This window comes from Lissotriton helveticus, chromosome 4_1, assembly GCF_964261635.1.
Source record: "Lissotriton helveticus chromosome 4_1, aLisHel1.1, whole genome shotgun sequence".
Classification (NCBI taxonomy): Eukaryota; Metazoa; Chordata; class Amphibia; order Caudata; family Salamandridae; genus Lissotriton; species Lissotriton helveticus.
The window spans coordinates 448,084,688-448,101,450 of record NC_136063.1 but is presented as its reverse complement, the minus strand read 5'-3'; the positions used below and the strand labels follow the sequence as shown (position 1 = coordinate 448,101,450).

Below are 16,763 nucleotides of genomic sequence, written 5' to 3'. Positions count from 1 at the left end.
GCCGAGTTAGCGAGGCAGCGAGCGCAAGGTAAATTGTTTTATTTATTTATTTACTTACGTTACTCCTGGCCATTGTATGTCTGACTCCACTACCCCCCACCCTGCCCCTCCCCCGTCCCGCCTCACCACCCCACAGCACTCCCTCTGCGAGCCGCCACTGCTTCGCAGGGTTTAGATTTACTGTTTCCACTTCAGTCTGTCAAACAGTAGGGAAGCGTTGGACTTCAGAGAGATTAGATATAATATTCCCACTGCAATCTGTACAACAGAAGGGAAAATGTTGGAATTTGGAAAGGTTAAATTTACTATTCCCACTCCAGTCTAGGCAACATTAAGGAAAGTACTTCACTTTAAATATACAACATATCCAAATGACCCTACTAATTTACAACAAATATAAATCTCTTAATAGAAAAATTAGTAATTACCCCCAAATGATATATCAAAATTAAAAAAATACACTTTTTACATGTTTATTAAACAATTTAATAATTAATTATCAATTATTAATTATCAATACAAACTATTTATTACTTAAGTACTTTCCTACACTATACCCCCTAGCAGCCTACCCTTAAAATGAATAATGAATTAATTATTACTTAAATTCCCACCCTACACCCCTACAAACTTAGCAGCCCATCTAATATTTAACTTAGAAAATATAATTAATGCACACTTTACATAAATAATAATCAATGACCTAATTGAAAATAAATTAATAATTAACTGTGAATTAATTATTACTTAATTAACTTCTCACCCCATACCCCTACTAACCAGCAACCCACACCTAATATATATTTTTTGTAATCTTTTTATTAAACAGTTGATCAGTATGCATCAATGTTTACAATTTTGGATAATAACATGACGATCCAGTACGGAGAGAAATCTACCACAGCAGTTTCAAGTAATGACAAAATCAACAGACATATTCTTCGGATGAAGGTGTATGCAGGATGAAACATAAATGTTTACAATCCTTGTTAAAACGATGATCCTCTCGCCCTCCCACAATTCTCCCATCAGGTCCTAAGATTCCCTATATTGGCAAAATTTGCCCTAGATTTTCTCATACTTTAGAGGGCAGTCCAACTCGGGTGGATCTCAAGTAATTTGAATAAATATTAATCAATTAAATGATTAATAATAAAAAATTTTTTTTAATTAATTATACTTGATTAAGGGCCTGATTACGATGCCGGTCGGACTGACTTCGGCAGGCCTATTAGAGGCGGTCGGACCACCGCGATCTTGTTGTAAGCGGTCGTTCCGACCACTGGATTATGATGCATGCATTCTGTACTCCAACTGTCCGTCGACTCCAACAGCCTTTCTCCGACCACTGAGATGGTGTTCCGAGAAAAACAGCATCCATGGGTCAGTACAGGGATTTCTGACTGCCAACCGAATTACAATGTAAATTTCCAACAACCCGATTATGGCGGTCTGACCGACTGCCTCGTGTCATCATAAATTATGGATATGGGGTGCATACTCACCCAAATCCATTTCTCTCAAGTAGTATCTGCTGTGGATCCCTTTCTCCAGGTCCCTCCTACACCTGATCAGCTGCACCCTGATGACTACGATTCTGTGGGTGCTAGAATCCAAGTAAGTCCTTATGCGGTATGTATCCCCATTTACTGGACTGTGCACATTCGCCACACTCCAACAATGGGGTACATGGTGCACAATGCATATCCCCACATGTCATGCATGTGTGCACAATTCACATGTTTTCTGGGATTTTGAATTTGCATCGTCATATAGGGGGGATATGTGCCCTGCCGTAGATGTGATCGCTGTGGTAGCAGCGGTTGCAGTGTAGTACAGTGGGGGGAACTTCTTGGCCTCAGAAGCTGGAAAAGGCCCACGAAGAGGGCGGTCAAATGGTTGGTCCGTCCGGCATAGTAATCAAGCCTAAACCTCCCATCCCATAACTGTACAAACTTAGCAACCAGCTACAACACTATAAATTATTATCAGCAATTAAATAAAAAATTATAAATCACTTGCAAGTGCAAGCTATATTTAAAAATATTATTAACAATTTTACAGACAAAATTAACACATACAATTAATATATGGAATAAAACACATAAACATAATTAAAAAACAATATTTTTGACAACCACATTATTGAAAACTATATGAACAGCAAAGATATTCTTGAAAAAGATATTATTTACCTAGAAAAATCGATTTTCTTGACAACGATATTTCTGCATCACAATATTTTTATGTCTCAATATTTGTTTTCTACTACTTCTGCAACTCGATATTTCAAACTTGATATTTTTTCAAATACCCATTGGAGTTTGGTTCTCAAATATCTGGCAGCAAAGGAAGTTACTGCTTTAATGGAGGATATATAGAGACAGCAGCCAGGGCAAACTTTCCATTACATTGCTTACGAAGCATTGACTTGATCCCTCACCCTATTCTCGGTTCCGCACACACATGAAAAAAGTGCCCTCATAAACATTTAACTGCTGCCCAAGGAGAAAAATAATTAGGGGAACATTGGTTCCCATCCCAGACTGCTAATCCTTTTTAAGTGGCCAGTTGTTGACAACACCTCTTCATTCCTCGGCCCAAAGACCAAGTCATTGCCCTCTGGAAAGTAGGTTTGTTAACTACACCAAGAAGGTATATTGTGTTGGGCCTCTGAAGTTAGATGAGTAGCATAACTTGTTCTAACCCAGTTGTGGCTCTGGCAGTACAGTTATACAAAGGTAGATTCCACTAAAGTTATCGAAAATCAACTGTCACCACAGAATGAGATTTTAAAATCTGAGTGCAAACTAATTTTGAATAATTTTGCTAGTATTTTTCCCAAATAAAGATATATATTAGGGATTTTATTGATAACAAGGCATGTTAATGGAGAACATAGTTTAAGCTTCACATTAAAAACACTTTTTAACGGGGGAACTGGGAGGCGACGGCTACTGCCGGCCACACAGTTTACCATAGATACATGGGACAGGGCGACGAAGATGATGGGGTAGACACACAAACCAACTAAGCAGACACCGATTTGGACTTGTACGTGGCTGAAAGAACTGCACAAGCTTGCCGGCTTTGGTGGGTGGGACGCCATAGGGATTTCAACGCTTGGAGACTTGGTGAAAGGGGGAGGGTTCAGGACATATTAGTCCCTGAAGGCGGAATATGGGCTAACCCCAGCGCAGTTCTTCAAATATGCGCGACTGCGTCATGCCTGGAAGGCCAAGGCGGCACTAACATCACAGCTACCTGAGTATGTCCCCCTGGAGGGTCGACTGATACAAGAACAGGTTCCCAATAAACTGGTATCCTTGACATATAAAACATTGATTAATAATGCACCGGACGAGTTAGGGAAATTGAGGACAACTTGGGAGCAGGACGTGGGCAATATGGACACCATAGACTGGGAGACGGCCCTGATGCACCACAGGGAGGTTGCGATCGAGACCCGATTACGTCTCATCCAATGTAAAATACTGCACAGGGTCTATTACGACAGGGTTAGAATGCACCGCATGGGAAGGGCTAGTGAAATGCAGATGCCCGCAGGGAACATTTTTCCATACCTTGTGGGAATGCCCCACCATAAACACTTATTGGACACATATCCTGGGTGAGCTCAGTAAAATCCTGGAGGTGACGTTACCGATGGACCCTAAGTTTGTGTTACTGGGTATCACTATGGAAATAGATCTGACTCGCCCGCACCTGATCTTTGCACTGCTAGCCCTAGTGGTGGCAAAGAGAGATTTGGTACGTGAATGGGGAGCTCCATTGCCCCCAAAGGTGGGAGATTGGCGGAGAGGAATGGACATGTATATGGCGGCAGAGAGAGTGACATATAAAGCTAGGGGCTGCCCCCGAAAGTTTCACAAGGTCTGGGGGAAGTGGAGGAGGTACCATGGATTTGATGCAAGGCTGGGGACTGCCTGAGAAGTTAATGGAAACATTGGCCAGGACGTTGCCCTTGGTCCACGGCCTGTGGCTCCAGAAACTGGGCATACAGTTGCCCTCTTTGGCAGAGGACACATGTGGGGACATGGTGCTCAACGGGCCAGGAACGTACAATGCTGATTTGATGCAGTCAATTCTAATGAAGTGGATGAGGGGCGGGGGACGGGGGGGTGCTTGGTGAGCTGGAAAATTAACTGTGATGTGCCAATTATTTGTGATTTGATTCAAAATGCCAATAAAAACAGTTTTAAAAAAAAGACTTTTTAATATTTTGTCACTGTAAGAATACCCTATTTCTAATATGTAGTGTGCCACCTCTTTTTATAGTAAGCACCCAACCCTGTGGGCTTGCAAGGCACACTGTGGAGGTGACATTTTCATACATAAAAGAGGTTTCCTACATGGCAAATATACTTTTCCTTTGCATGTGCTGCTGCAGTGCTTTTAAACTGCAGTGCAGCCAGAGCACAGTAGTGCTTCTGCAGCCTTATATTTTTGTCATACATGTGGGTGCTGTAAATAAACATTGCTGTCACAAATACTATTTGACTCCCACACTATTGGTTCATTTTCGGACCATCTGCCTTACAAGAAAGTTAATGAAACTAATTTTGGAAATCAAATTGAACAGTTATATTTTATGGTTACTGGATATCAGTGCCACAGAGTCCAAATCCCAGGACAAGTTAGGGTCCAGAAAGAGGCACACAATTCAGCATCACTGCAAAAATAAAGTGGCTTTGCTACTGATGCCCTGAATTACTCACTTACAGTTCAGTATAGGCTGATCAGTTTTCATCAATCAGATATTGTGGGTGGGCATAGTTCCAAAGTTCCCTGTCTTGTAATTTTGATGATACACTCCAAAACTCTTTTTAAGTTATTATCTTCATTACACTGATTCTTGAACTTAAGTTTATTTGCATTCTCAAGATTTGTCAGTCTTATTTCTTCTGCAGTTATGTGTTTATCTCATAAATACTGACTAAATAGACAGGTTTCCTTCAGTGCTTTGAAGTGAAAATCTGCCCTCTGAATGTTATTCCTGTTCCCTGTATCCCTGTAGGGGCTATCTCACAGGGAAAAGCCAGGACGGGTTCCCAAGGCAAGCGCGGAGATACCCCTTCGGGGGTCGATTCAGGCGCTATATAAGAAACATAATAATAATAATAATAATAATAATCACACTCACTTTTAGATCTGTTTTCTTCACCAGTGGTGTAAATGGTGTATAGACATGTGTGGTTCTGGGTTCCTAACATTAAGTGATTCATTTGAATGAAAAATGTGCTGACTTAAAAAATTCAGGATATGCATTTAATTCATATACTCTTGACTTCTGAAACCCCTAATATGTCATCTATGTAGTGCCACCATTTACAGACTTTTTTTGCCACACCATTATCTACTAGGTGCATGTTTTCTACTCAATTCATATAAACATTTGCATATACTAGTGCCACGTTGCTCTCCATGACAATACCAGTGCATGTAGGCAATACTGACAACTGAAGCTGCATATGTTGTGCTTAAGCGTTATTCTTGACATTGGGTACATTTCTTTCTGGATGGAATCTCAGCCTGTCTTCCATTCCAGTGCTTAATTTGTAAAAAAATAAATAAATAATGAAGTTCCAGGGCCCTCGTCAGGAGGCCACTGCAGCGTGTACCATTGCTCTTGCCATTGCTGCCAAAGATAGTAACAACACAACTACTAACCAGCTTACTCCTACAAGTGTGACAGTTGGCACTAGTCCAAGCCCCCACAGCTATATGAGTGGCAGGTAATAGTCCTTTTTTATATCGAATTAATAATTTACTGCTGTTGTGGTCATCTGTAAATTAGCGATCAGTGCCACCTTGTGGCAGATTGTCACAACCGCTGGTGTTGACAATCAAGTGCTCTGGAAACCACCAGCTCAAATTAAGTACTGCCTGGGCTCCAGGCCACAAAATAAACAGTGTGCAGCTGTCCGAAAGATTGTTTCTCTTATCACAGGCCAAGTTGCCACTCAGTACTACATGGCACCTCACTCACAACCAGGGAACAGCAGCAAAGACAGCACCTAAGTGACAAAACAAACACTGTTAAGCTCTTGATGGGTTCGACTGATGCAGCACACAGGACAGGGAAGTGGAATGTGCAGGACGGGGAAGCAGGATGGCAAGGGAGAAAGACACCTGCAGGAGCTGCTAAAGACTGCAGAGAGGCTGCTTTCTGTCTGTTTCGCCACTGTAACGTTAGAAAACTTGAACATCTGAAAAATGTCTCATGCACATCCAAAACATGAATGACAACCCATCAAGCCACTGCCTGAAGGGAATAATCCATACAAGCAAATATCTGAAGGGGCAAACCCACACATGCCACTGCCTGAAGGGGCTAACCCATACAAGCCAGTGCCTGAAGGGGCGAACCCACACACACCACTGCCAGATGGGGCGAACCCAAACAAGCCAATGCCTGAAGGGGCTCACCCACACACGCTATTGCCTGAAGCGGCTAACCCATACAAGCCACTGCCTGATGCAGCTCTGCCACACACACCACTGCCTGAAGGGGATAACCCAAACAAGCCAATGCATGAAGGGGCTCCCCCACACAAGCTCCTGCCTGAAGGGGCTAACACATACAAGCCAATACCTAGAGGGGCTCACCCATGCAAGTCATTGACTGAAGGGACTCACTCATACAAGCCAATGTCTGAAGGGTCTCACACACAAAAGCGAATGCCTGCAAGGGCTCACCCATACAAGTCAATGTGTGAAAGGGCTCACCCACATAAGCCAATGACTAAAAGGGCTAACCCATACAAGCCAATGCCGAAGGGGCTCAACCATACAGGGCAATGCCTTAAATGGCTCACTCATACAAGCCACTGTCTGAAGGGACTAACCCATATAAGCCAATGCCTGAACAGTCATCAACACAAGCCAAGGCCAGTATGGCTCAGTCATACAAGAAACTGCCTGAAGGGGCTCTCTGACACAGGCCAATGCCTGAAGGGACTAACCCATACAAGTCAATGCCCGAAGAGACTCACCCATTCAAGCCAATGCCTGAATTGGCTCACCCACACAAGCCACTTGCTGAAGGGGCTAACCCATGGAATTAAATGCCTGAAGGGGCTCACCCATACAAGTCAATGCCCAAAGAGACTCACCCATTCAAGCCAATGCCTGAATTGGCTCACCCACACAAGCCACTGCCTGAAGGGGCTAACCCATGGAATTAAATGCCTGAAGGGGCTCACCCATACAAGTCAATGCCCGAAGAGACTCACCCATTCAAGCCAATGCCTGAATTGGCTCACCCACACAAGCCACTGCCTGAAGGGGCTAACCCATGGAATTAAATGCCTGAAGGGGCTCACCCATACAAGCCAATGCCTCAAGGGACTCGCCCGTGCAAGCCAATGCCTGAAAGGGCTCTCCCATACAAGTCAGTGCCTGAAGAGGCTCACCTACACAAGCCAATGGCTGAAGGGGCCCACCCATACAAGTCAATGGCTGAAGAGGCTCACTCATACAAGTCAATGTCTAAAGGAGCTCTCCCACACAGGCCAATGCCTGAAGGGACTAACCCATGGAAGTTAATGCCTGAAGGGGATCACCCATACAAGCCAATGCCTCAAGGGGCTCGCCCGTGCAAGCCAAAGCCTGAAAGGGCTCTCCCATACAAGTCAGTGCCTGAAGAGGCTCACCTACCCAAGTCAATGCCTGAAGGGGTCATCCATAGAAGCCAGTTCCTGATGCCCTGTTTTGTGCTGTCTGTTGTGCTGACATGAGGCCTGCCAGTCAGGAAGCTGTCATGCCCAACATGAAAATACTGAACTCCTTGCCCTGAATGTAATAACCCGAGGAATCAATATCAGAAACCTTTTCTTTAAACAAATGTTTTCCATTTGCTTTGAACCGCAGAAAAATAGCCTATATCTATGATACATTTGAAATATTTACCTTAAGTTTGTAACTTGCTTTTTTTTCTCTGTCAAGATCTCCTATTAAACGCAAGGTTCCATTAGGCGTAATATGAAAGATTCTATCAGTTTCTCCTGTCAGCTCAAACCGCACCACACTGGCTTTCGTTTTGTGAAACTAGAAAAAAAATGAAGACAATTGTTAACATTTTTGGCGAAAAGTATAAACTAATTTATGACATCTGCCTTTATAGCATACATTCGGTCAGTTTTGCTAAATTAGCACCGTCCCCATTTTGTTTTATCGTGAGTTTACAGTGCTGTTCTATGTACACTGTGCAATCAATTCTTTTCACCATATAGATTTCTGACTACTGTGATGTGCAAAGATCTTAAACTAACCACCCAAGGATGGATTGGCAAGCAAGAACATATCAAAATTTAATTAAGGAAGAAAACTATTAAGAATTCCAGATCTAATTGAAATAAGGCTTTTTTAACCTCTGCAAATTGCATCTCCCTGAATTATGCCTTTTCAATATAGAAGTATGTGTGTAATTACAGATTGTCAATTGACGCCCTGCTGGCTCAGCCGCAGGAGTGGTGGTGCACCACACTTGTACAAAAGAGGCAGGTGACCAAGGACAGAAACATGTCTGGGCATTAAAATGTAACTTCAAGCATTATAAAATGTAATTTCAAATATCCTATGATGAAGCATTTCGTAGACCCCCATCATACAACCCTGAAGACGCAAAACTGTAGAGGGGCTCTAAGTAGGAGGAAGGGTATGTTTTTTTTTTTTTTTGGTATGTTAAAGCAGAGTTTAGTATTGGAATGATGTATAGCAATAGCGTCAACCAGACAAAAATTACAAACGTCCTTAAACAGCATAAATTTGCTAATCGATTTTATTGAAATGTCAAAATTCAAAATAAGAGACAGTACATTATTGCTAGTACATTAAGCATCAACGTATTCATATTATTAAAATGTGTAGGACCCAACTTCCTCCTTTTGCATGGCTCTCGACTAACGCGTTGACATTCATAAGACAGGAGGACATTTGTCCAGCATTCAATTATTGAAAAAGTGAGATACTTTTGTGTGACACAGATATTTTTCCTTTTGTTATTATTAATGCTTATATTTTAATGGCAAAGCATGCAGATACCTCCAAACAATGTCATGGCTCTAAGAGGGAGAGCAACCAGCAACAGTTGTGGGACAATGTGATGAAGGGAAAGGTTTAAGAAAAGAATGAGGGTGTGAGTTTTTTCCTGAAAGTTGAAAGTTCAGAGGTGTTTTTAGAGAATAAAGTGTTGTATTCCGCATTAGATGTCCGTATATAGGTTTTCCTGAATCATGCCCTTATATAGGCACAATTCGCATTGCCCTTATATAGGCATAAGATCCCAGTCCTTATTTAGGCGTTTGCCATGCTATCCAAATACAGGCATGGTCACCTACATCCGTCCACCCCAACGTCACAACGAGTTCTTAGAAACCAGACCCTTAAGCTGTTGGGACTTTCCATAGCCCAGGATTATTGATTTCTCCAAGAACTCATTTATTTTGAATGAACCACTATTCCTTAAGGGTTCATTCATGACGTCTTCCTCTGCCTGACTTTACGTCAATGCAAACATTCCTAAGCACCTTCCAGGTATAAATATACCTTCCCTTGCCACTGCAAGTACGGAGGAGACCACGACTTTAGAGGAGTTTGTGTCCGGCCTGAGGCACTGACAAGAGATGCTGTCATCCCTGCTTGCAGAGAATCCAGCTTCCAGTGTGCTGACTCCCTTTGCGGGGTGTTAGAGTTTGAGACCAGGAAAGAGAATCCCACCTCTCTCTCATTCTAAGGTATGGAACTGACTAGAACCTAGAGGGACTCTTGGCATACCAAACTATAGCATACCATAATATAGAATACAGCACCTACTTCTTCCCTTGTACTACACTTAGGTTAGGTACACTAGGATAGAACTAGTTAGAGAAGCATCATACGAGTACTCACTTTTTATCCTGTGTTATTTATGTATATGTATATGAATATGTGTCATAGCTAAAAGACAATGCTATTACAGTATTATTTCTTTCTACTGCTTACGCTGTACATAATATATCTCATATACTGTCTTACAATTGTAACAGCTCATATCTCCTACACGAGAAACAAGACTGTTCAATAAATCCTTTTATTGAAATACCTGTCTATTCCTTTCTGTGTAACTCTGACGAAACTAAGCATGCAGGATTAGCTGAGTGTAACTGTTATCTATTTTTTCCACGATTCTGAGATGTGTTCAGATTCTAAAAGGGAAACAAAGTTGTCATGTTTATGCGGTTGCCACAAACTACTTCCTTCTTATTTACGAGGAGTTTCTAGTGGCTTCTGATTTAGCTGGTAGAAAGTAAATTAAGTTTAATATACTTAATAGGGGCATTCTGACCTCAGTCCTATGCCAAACCTATAGGGTATATTATTCCAATGCGCAGAGCCTATTAGAGAAATAGGACATAACTACAAAAGGAAGAATGATGTAAACCTTAGCTGCTGTGCCGGAGAAGGCACGACTTCCCAGTCTCTCATTTTGGTACGAGAGAACTTTGATCAAGAAGTCCATGAAGATCTCGATCCTGGGGTAGAAGGTAATGTTGGAATATCACCTTCACATAGATGGGGCTGGAATTGTGCATTGTCCAGTGGAAAAAGCAAAGAGCTTTAAACTGACAAAATTTAGCCACCGGCAGCCAATGAAAGACTTTAACCCCTTCCACGCTCATGACGAGCTCAGCTCGTCATCAGTTACGGCGCTCGTACGCTGATGACGAGCTGAGCTCGTCATGCAACGCGGCTTTTGAAAAAACGCAGCGGGAAAACCGCTAGCGCGCATGCGGTTAAGATGAGATGGAATGGGGGCACGAGCTGGGAGGTTGAGATCCAGTTTTGTTGAAGCATTCTGCACAATCTGCAAATGATGCATAAAAAATTCAGAAAGGCTCAGGTAGATCGCACTACTATAGTCCAGGCGGGAGATGATGGGAGCACGAACTATGAGGTTCCGTGACGATTGTAAGTGATGTTTTCGACTCGCACGAATATGGTCGAGTCTGGTATCTATGAACCGCAAATGACAAGTTTAGTAAGTGTGCGCAGTTTCGCTGTGCTAACTTAAACCGTTCGTTTGTTATGTGGGTTTTTCATCTGTACCCACGGGTTCCATCTTAGATACGGCATCCATTTTGTCTCTTGCCCTCAAGTAGCCAGCGAACGGACGATGTCCGCTTCGCGACCCTGGGACTCCCAAGATATTTGCGGAAGACACATGTACTCTGTAAATGTCTTTATGATGAGGGGGACGATACTGTAAGGCAGATGGCCCCGCTCGAGGCTCATCTTGCCGTGCCAGTTTATTGTCTCAGCCGTGCATCTCATTAGGCACGTCCCTTTGATGCCGGTATCTCGTGTTTCCCAATACCTCCCCTTTTTACACCCTTTCCGATTCTCCCACTGTCTCCATTTTCCTCTCCACCTGTTTTAGTTCCTATTCTCGATTTGTTTTACTGTCGGTTGGAATTCACTAATGTTGGGAAGATGGGTTTTACAGTTGGGAACCACCAAATGTTTCCGCACTCATGTTCCGGACCTAATGTGTATTAAAGTGACCAAAGCGACCCCTCTGGGGGATAATTATGGGAACCGGGTTGTAAACTTTTGTGTACCATGTTGTCCTATGGGTAAATCTTGCATAAAAGGAGCGATCCACAGAACCAATTTGAAGCAGTCTCCCCAAGTTGCACGTGTTGTACTTGTCGTGACTTCTGTGTTCCCTGCAGTAATAAACCTTGAATCTTTGACGCCGAAGGAAGTGTCCCGTGTCTCTGTAGTTTGTGCGCCGAAACAGGTATCCCATGAAGGTTATAGGTGTTGTTCCCTGGCACCGCTGGTACTGTTAAAAGTCCAGTCCTTCAGTTGGCGCCCAACGTGGGGCGACTTCAGTGGTACCGGTCCAAAGCCTGATGTTCGTGAGGAACTTCGTGTGAAATCTCCGAGGGAAGGTGCACCCCGCTTCATCGATCCGGTTGTCGAAATAAGTGGCCCGAAGTTTTTCCCTGCGAAGATTCCCGCCTCCTGACGGCTGCGACGGACCGATGCCCTGACTGTCGACCTGTCTTCGACGCCCGGCGCAGACCTTATGTACAAGCGAGACGATAGACGGGCCTTCCTGGTGACGCCATTGAAGTTCTGAGTTAAGTATTTGTGGGTCGCTCCCAGTCCTTAGTGGTTGTTCTAGCTTTTTGAAAGCTTTGTTGTTAGCCTTTAAGGCTTTGTTGTAATAGCTCATTGAGCTTTGTAATAGCCTCCTCAGGCTTTGTGGTTAGCTCTCCGAGCTTTGTAATAGCCTTACGGCTTTGTTGTATTGCATGGTTCCATTGCATTTGTGGTTCTTAGTATTGGTTCTTAGTATTATTTGACAGTTGCAATTGCCAAAAACCGAGGGTTTTGACTTACACGAGGTTTTAATTACTTCGGTAATCCTTGAAGTTTGATACTAGGTTAGTGTGCACGATGCCTAGCCATAGTGGTTTGTTTCGTATTTTCAAATGTTGCGCAATGGATTCCCGGTTGGAGGACTCATGTCCGATACCTCCAGTTGGAACTCCTATTCATGATCTTTATAGTCGACACGGTGTGGGTCCCATAATCTATAATGATTACTGGATCCGCTATACAAGGAAAGATGGTGACCTTAGATGGCCACCACATGGGACTTTTGAACTTTCGATTTTAGATAATCTTGAGGCAAAATTATTTTTAAAGAAAGCTAGGCCAGCTATGTTTGATTCCTTCCGGATATGGCGTAAAGAGGCCAAGCAGAAGGAAATCAAACAACTTAAAAAGGATCAAAAGCAAGAATTTATTCCGATAATGCAAGCTGTAAAAGAATGTAGACAGGATAAAGAAGAGAAAGACCTGGAAATTGCTACTAGATTGCATCACATGAAAATAGATAAATGTTACCCAGCTTTACCGAATAAATCAGAAAAGAAAGAAGAAGATTTGAAGGAGGATTCCTTGTTATCATATTTGATGAAATCACCACCTCCTTATGTACAGGGTGCTCCTGTAGCTGTTCCTGTAGTACCTCCTGTTGTACCTCTTGTTGTTCCGGCGGCTGCGGGTCAGCCCGCTGTTAACCCTACGTTTGTTCCTCCATCTGTTATCGTTCCTACTGCTCCTGTACCTGTACCTTCTCAGACTGTTGTTTCTGCTACTCCGACTACCTTGTCTGTTCCTACTATGCCTTCTTTTACCTCTAGTGTTGTTGCTCCTGTTTTTCTTTCCCCATCTGTTCGTAAGCGTGTTCCTAACTCTGTTGCTACCCTTTATTCACCTCTTCCTGGTCCGTTATTTTCGTCGGATTCTTCTGATACTCCTCAGAGACGGAGTCAGATCCCTAGTGGTAGGGAGAAAGAGTCATTGATAACCATGGCACGTAGGTGGATAAGACATCCTGCTAATTATACCCCACGTATAGTCTTTGAAACGTTTACTCAGTTTAATGAGCCAACGCAGAGATTCGTATTTGAGGAGATGTGTAACTTTTTGAGAGAAGAATGGTACAATGATGAAGTAGAGAATGTACCGTACGACATAATTGAACTTCAGAGTCATTTTTCAAACGGTATGGTTGTGGGAGACGATGTACGACGTGCCTTAGAACGCTTATTAGCATTCCGATTCACAGCCAATTCTCGGGTGGCATCAGATGATACCACTGAGAATTGGAAAGCGGTTCCTGGTCAGTATCCTATGAGAGAGGTTCCGCCGCTATGGGTACCTGGTGACCCCGGTGCAAACCCTCCGGTTTTACCGTATTTTCGAAGAGTGTGGATACATCTTCCATGGAAACGATCGGAAGTTTTGCAAGTAAAGCAATCCTTGCCCGATCCGCGTAAAAATCCGGCTGGTTATTATAAAGAGTTATCGCAATTGGTGGACGCTTCTATTATGAACCTTGCCGACATCGATATGTTGTTTGGCAATGTTGTACCACAACCAGTTTGGGCCAAAATTCGTCAAGCCAACCACGCGGTTGAATTAGGTGGCGATTGGGCTGCACTGTTAGCGGCTGATGCATTACAAGTTGGTGGGGCTAAGCCTGATCAGTTAATCTTAGACTTGCCGCAGAAAATAATTACGCTCATGAAAACTCTCATGCCCGCGATGAAGGTGAATTGGGATAAGTTATCAGCTTGTAAGCAAAAGAAAGACGAGAGTGTCTCAGATTTCTTTACAAGGTTTGAAGAATCGTTTGTCGACCACAGCGGCCAGGACATGGGCGCTGAGGGAGGCCAGCGGTTATTCGTTGATAAATTCGTGTCAAATTTGTTGCCTGAGCTATGCAATAAATTAAAGAATTCAGAAAGTGCTTGGGCAGTTTCAACTCCTGCGCAAATATTAGCAACGGCCCAGTATTATGAGAATAGGGAAAAGGAAGAAAGTGATCGTGTAGAAAAGAAAGCTAAGGAGCTCAAAACGAAGGTTTTGTTGCAGCAGGCATACCCTCCACGATCAAATCAAAATGATTCACAACAGCAGTATCGACCACGAGCACAGCCCGATAGAATACAGCCGCGCTCTGACAACTTTGATTACCGATCTACACTAGGATATAATCAGTGCGCGTATTGTAGGAAAGAAGGACACCTAAAATATGATTGTCTTGCCTTACGGGACCGCCTAAATGGTGCGGCAGTTCGAGGAAATCGTGGTGGTGGTCCGCAACAGGCTCCACGTGGTAGAGGTCGTGGTACATTCCCCAATCAGAGTGATCGTTATCAAAACCAGTCAGATGCAAATAATTGTTTTGACCGGCGAAATACGGGATCAGTCCGATCTGCACAGTATAATATGGAAGATTATTGTGTAGAGCATGACACTGTTGTAAATGATCATTACTAGGACAGCCTACGACAAAGAGAGGGAGTAGTGTCAGTTCCGGTCGACCAGAGTGGGCCTTACGTAGCAGTGGCTACATCGGGTGTAGTTGAGCCTTTTCTGTTAGACACGGGTGCGACGAAAAGTTCCATCATGCATTCGAAACTCCCTGGCGCACCATTGTCTGGCTTAACAAATGTTTCCGTTGGATTCTCTGGCGCCCCCGTTACAAATCCAGTTTCGCGCCCTTTGCACCTTACACTTGGGCCTCGTGAGCTAGAAGCTCCGTTGATTTTAACCACGGGTTGTGGTGAAAATCTTTTGGGCCTGGATCTGCTTAAAAGGTTGTATGCCACTTTGTATTGTTCTCCTGCGGGTGTGAAGCTTACGTTGGGAGAGAGGGTTGTCTCTCCCATGTATTTATCTCTCGATAAGCTTCCACCGGAATTGAGTTCTCTTCCTGCGTCTTTGTGGGCAACAGGTCCCAATGATGTGGGCCTACTTGATATCTCACCTTATGTTGTTCAGTTGAAACCCAATGTGCGATTGCCACGTATTCCCCAATATCGTATCTCCCTTGATGGTGAACGAGCGTTGTTAGCGATCATCTATGATTTGATCGAGAAAGATGTTATCGAGGAAACACGGGGAAACGTGTGCAACAGCCCTGTGCTGCCTATTCTAAAACGTACTGATCCTTCAAAGCCTCCTGTTTATCGTTTTGTTATTGATTTACGGGAGGTAAATAAAATTGTGATTCCTCAGTTCCCCGTTGTGCCTGACATCACGGCGCTATTGACTCTGATTCCAGCTTCTGCATTATGGTTTTCGGTGATTGATTTGAAGAATGCGTTTTTCAGCATCCCGATCGCGGAAGAGAGTAGAGACCTTTTCGGTTTTTCTCTTGTTGGACGCAGCTTCCGGTTCAAACGCGCTCCTCAGGGCTACTGTGAAAGTCCATCGATTTACAGTCAAGCCTTGAAGGGTCAACTGGATGCGTTTAGGTTACCGGCTGGTGCGGCCTTAATCCAATACGTCGATGACCTATTGGTGGCTGCGGATACTCAGGACATTTGTAAAATTGCTACGGTATCACTGTTGCAACATCTCTACGAGTTAAATCACAAGGTGTCACCTTCTAAACTCCAATATTGTTGTCAAGAAGTAACCTATCTAGGTCACTTATTGTCAAAGGAGGGAAGGCGGTTGACCCCAGAGAGAATTGCAGCAATTGCACGAATGGCTGTGCCAATCACCCAAAGAGATGTGCGTGCCTTTTTAGGTATTACATCGTACTGCAGGCAATGGATTCCAAATTTTTCATTGCTAGCGAAACCATTAGTGGCTCTTACGTGCAAGGATGTTTCAACTCCTTTACCATGGACGGAAGAATGTCAGAAAAGTTTTTCTGAATTACGTGATGCGTTGTGTTCGGCTCCTGTGTTGGGTACTCCTGACTATAGCAAGCCGTTTACATTATACGTTCACGAGAGAGAAGGTTGTGCGTTGAGTGTTTTAACGCAACCTTTTGGTGGTAAGCAACGTCCATGTGCATATTTTTCCTCGACCTTGGACCCGGTAGCTAGAGCATTGCCGAGTTGTTTGAGAGCAACAGCGGCAGCCGCGGTCTCTATCCGACAATCAGCAGGATTGGTCATGGATAATATGCTTACGGTGATGGTTCCGCATGCAGTCGACACTCTTTTGAATCGTACGAAAACTCAGCACTTGACGAGTGCGAGGTTGTCTGGGTACGAGTTGACGCTGTTGGCAAGCCACATTCAAATAAAACGTTGTAATGTTCTGAACCCGGCGACTTTATTACCAGTGAGCTCAGAGTCAGATGAAATAACAGAACACGACTGTTATTTGAGGACGGAAGAGGAAACAAAAGGTCGAGTGGACCTTAAAAATACTCCATT

At 43.5% G+C, this 16,763-nt stretch overlaps 1 protein-coding gene across 1 annotated transcript in view; it reads right to left on the bottom strand.

Annotated features, from left to right (window-relative positions):
- Nucleotides 1-16,763, bottom strand: part of CDH17 (cadherin 17) — a 408,277-nt gene that overhangs the window by 301,033 nt on the left and 90,481 nt on the right. The window contains exon 4 of the mRNA XM_078687034.1: nucleotides 7,933-8,070. Coding sequence (XP_078543160.1) covers nucleotides 7,933-8,070 — 138 coding nt within the window. The remainder of the gene's footprint in view (nucleotides 1-7,932; nucleotides 8,071-16,763) is intronic.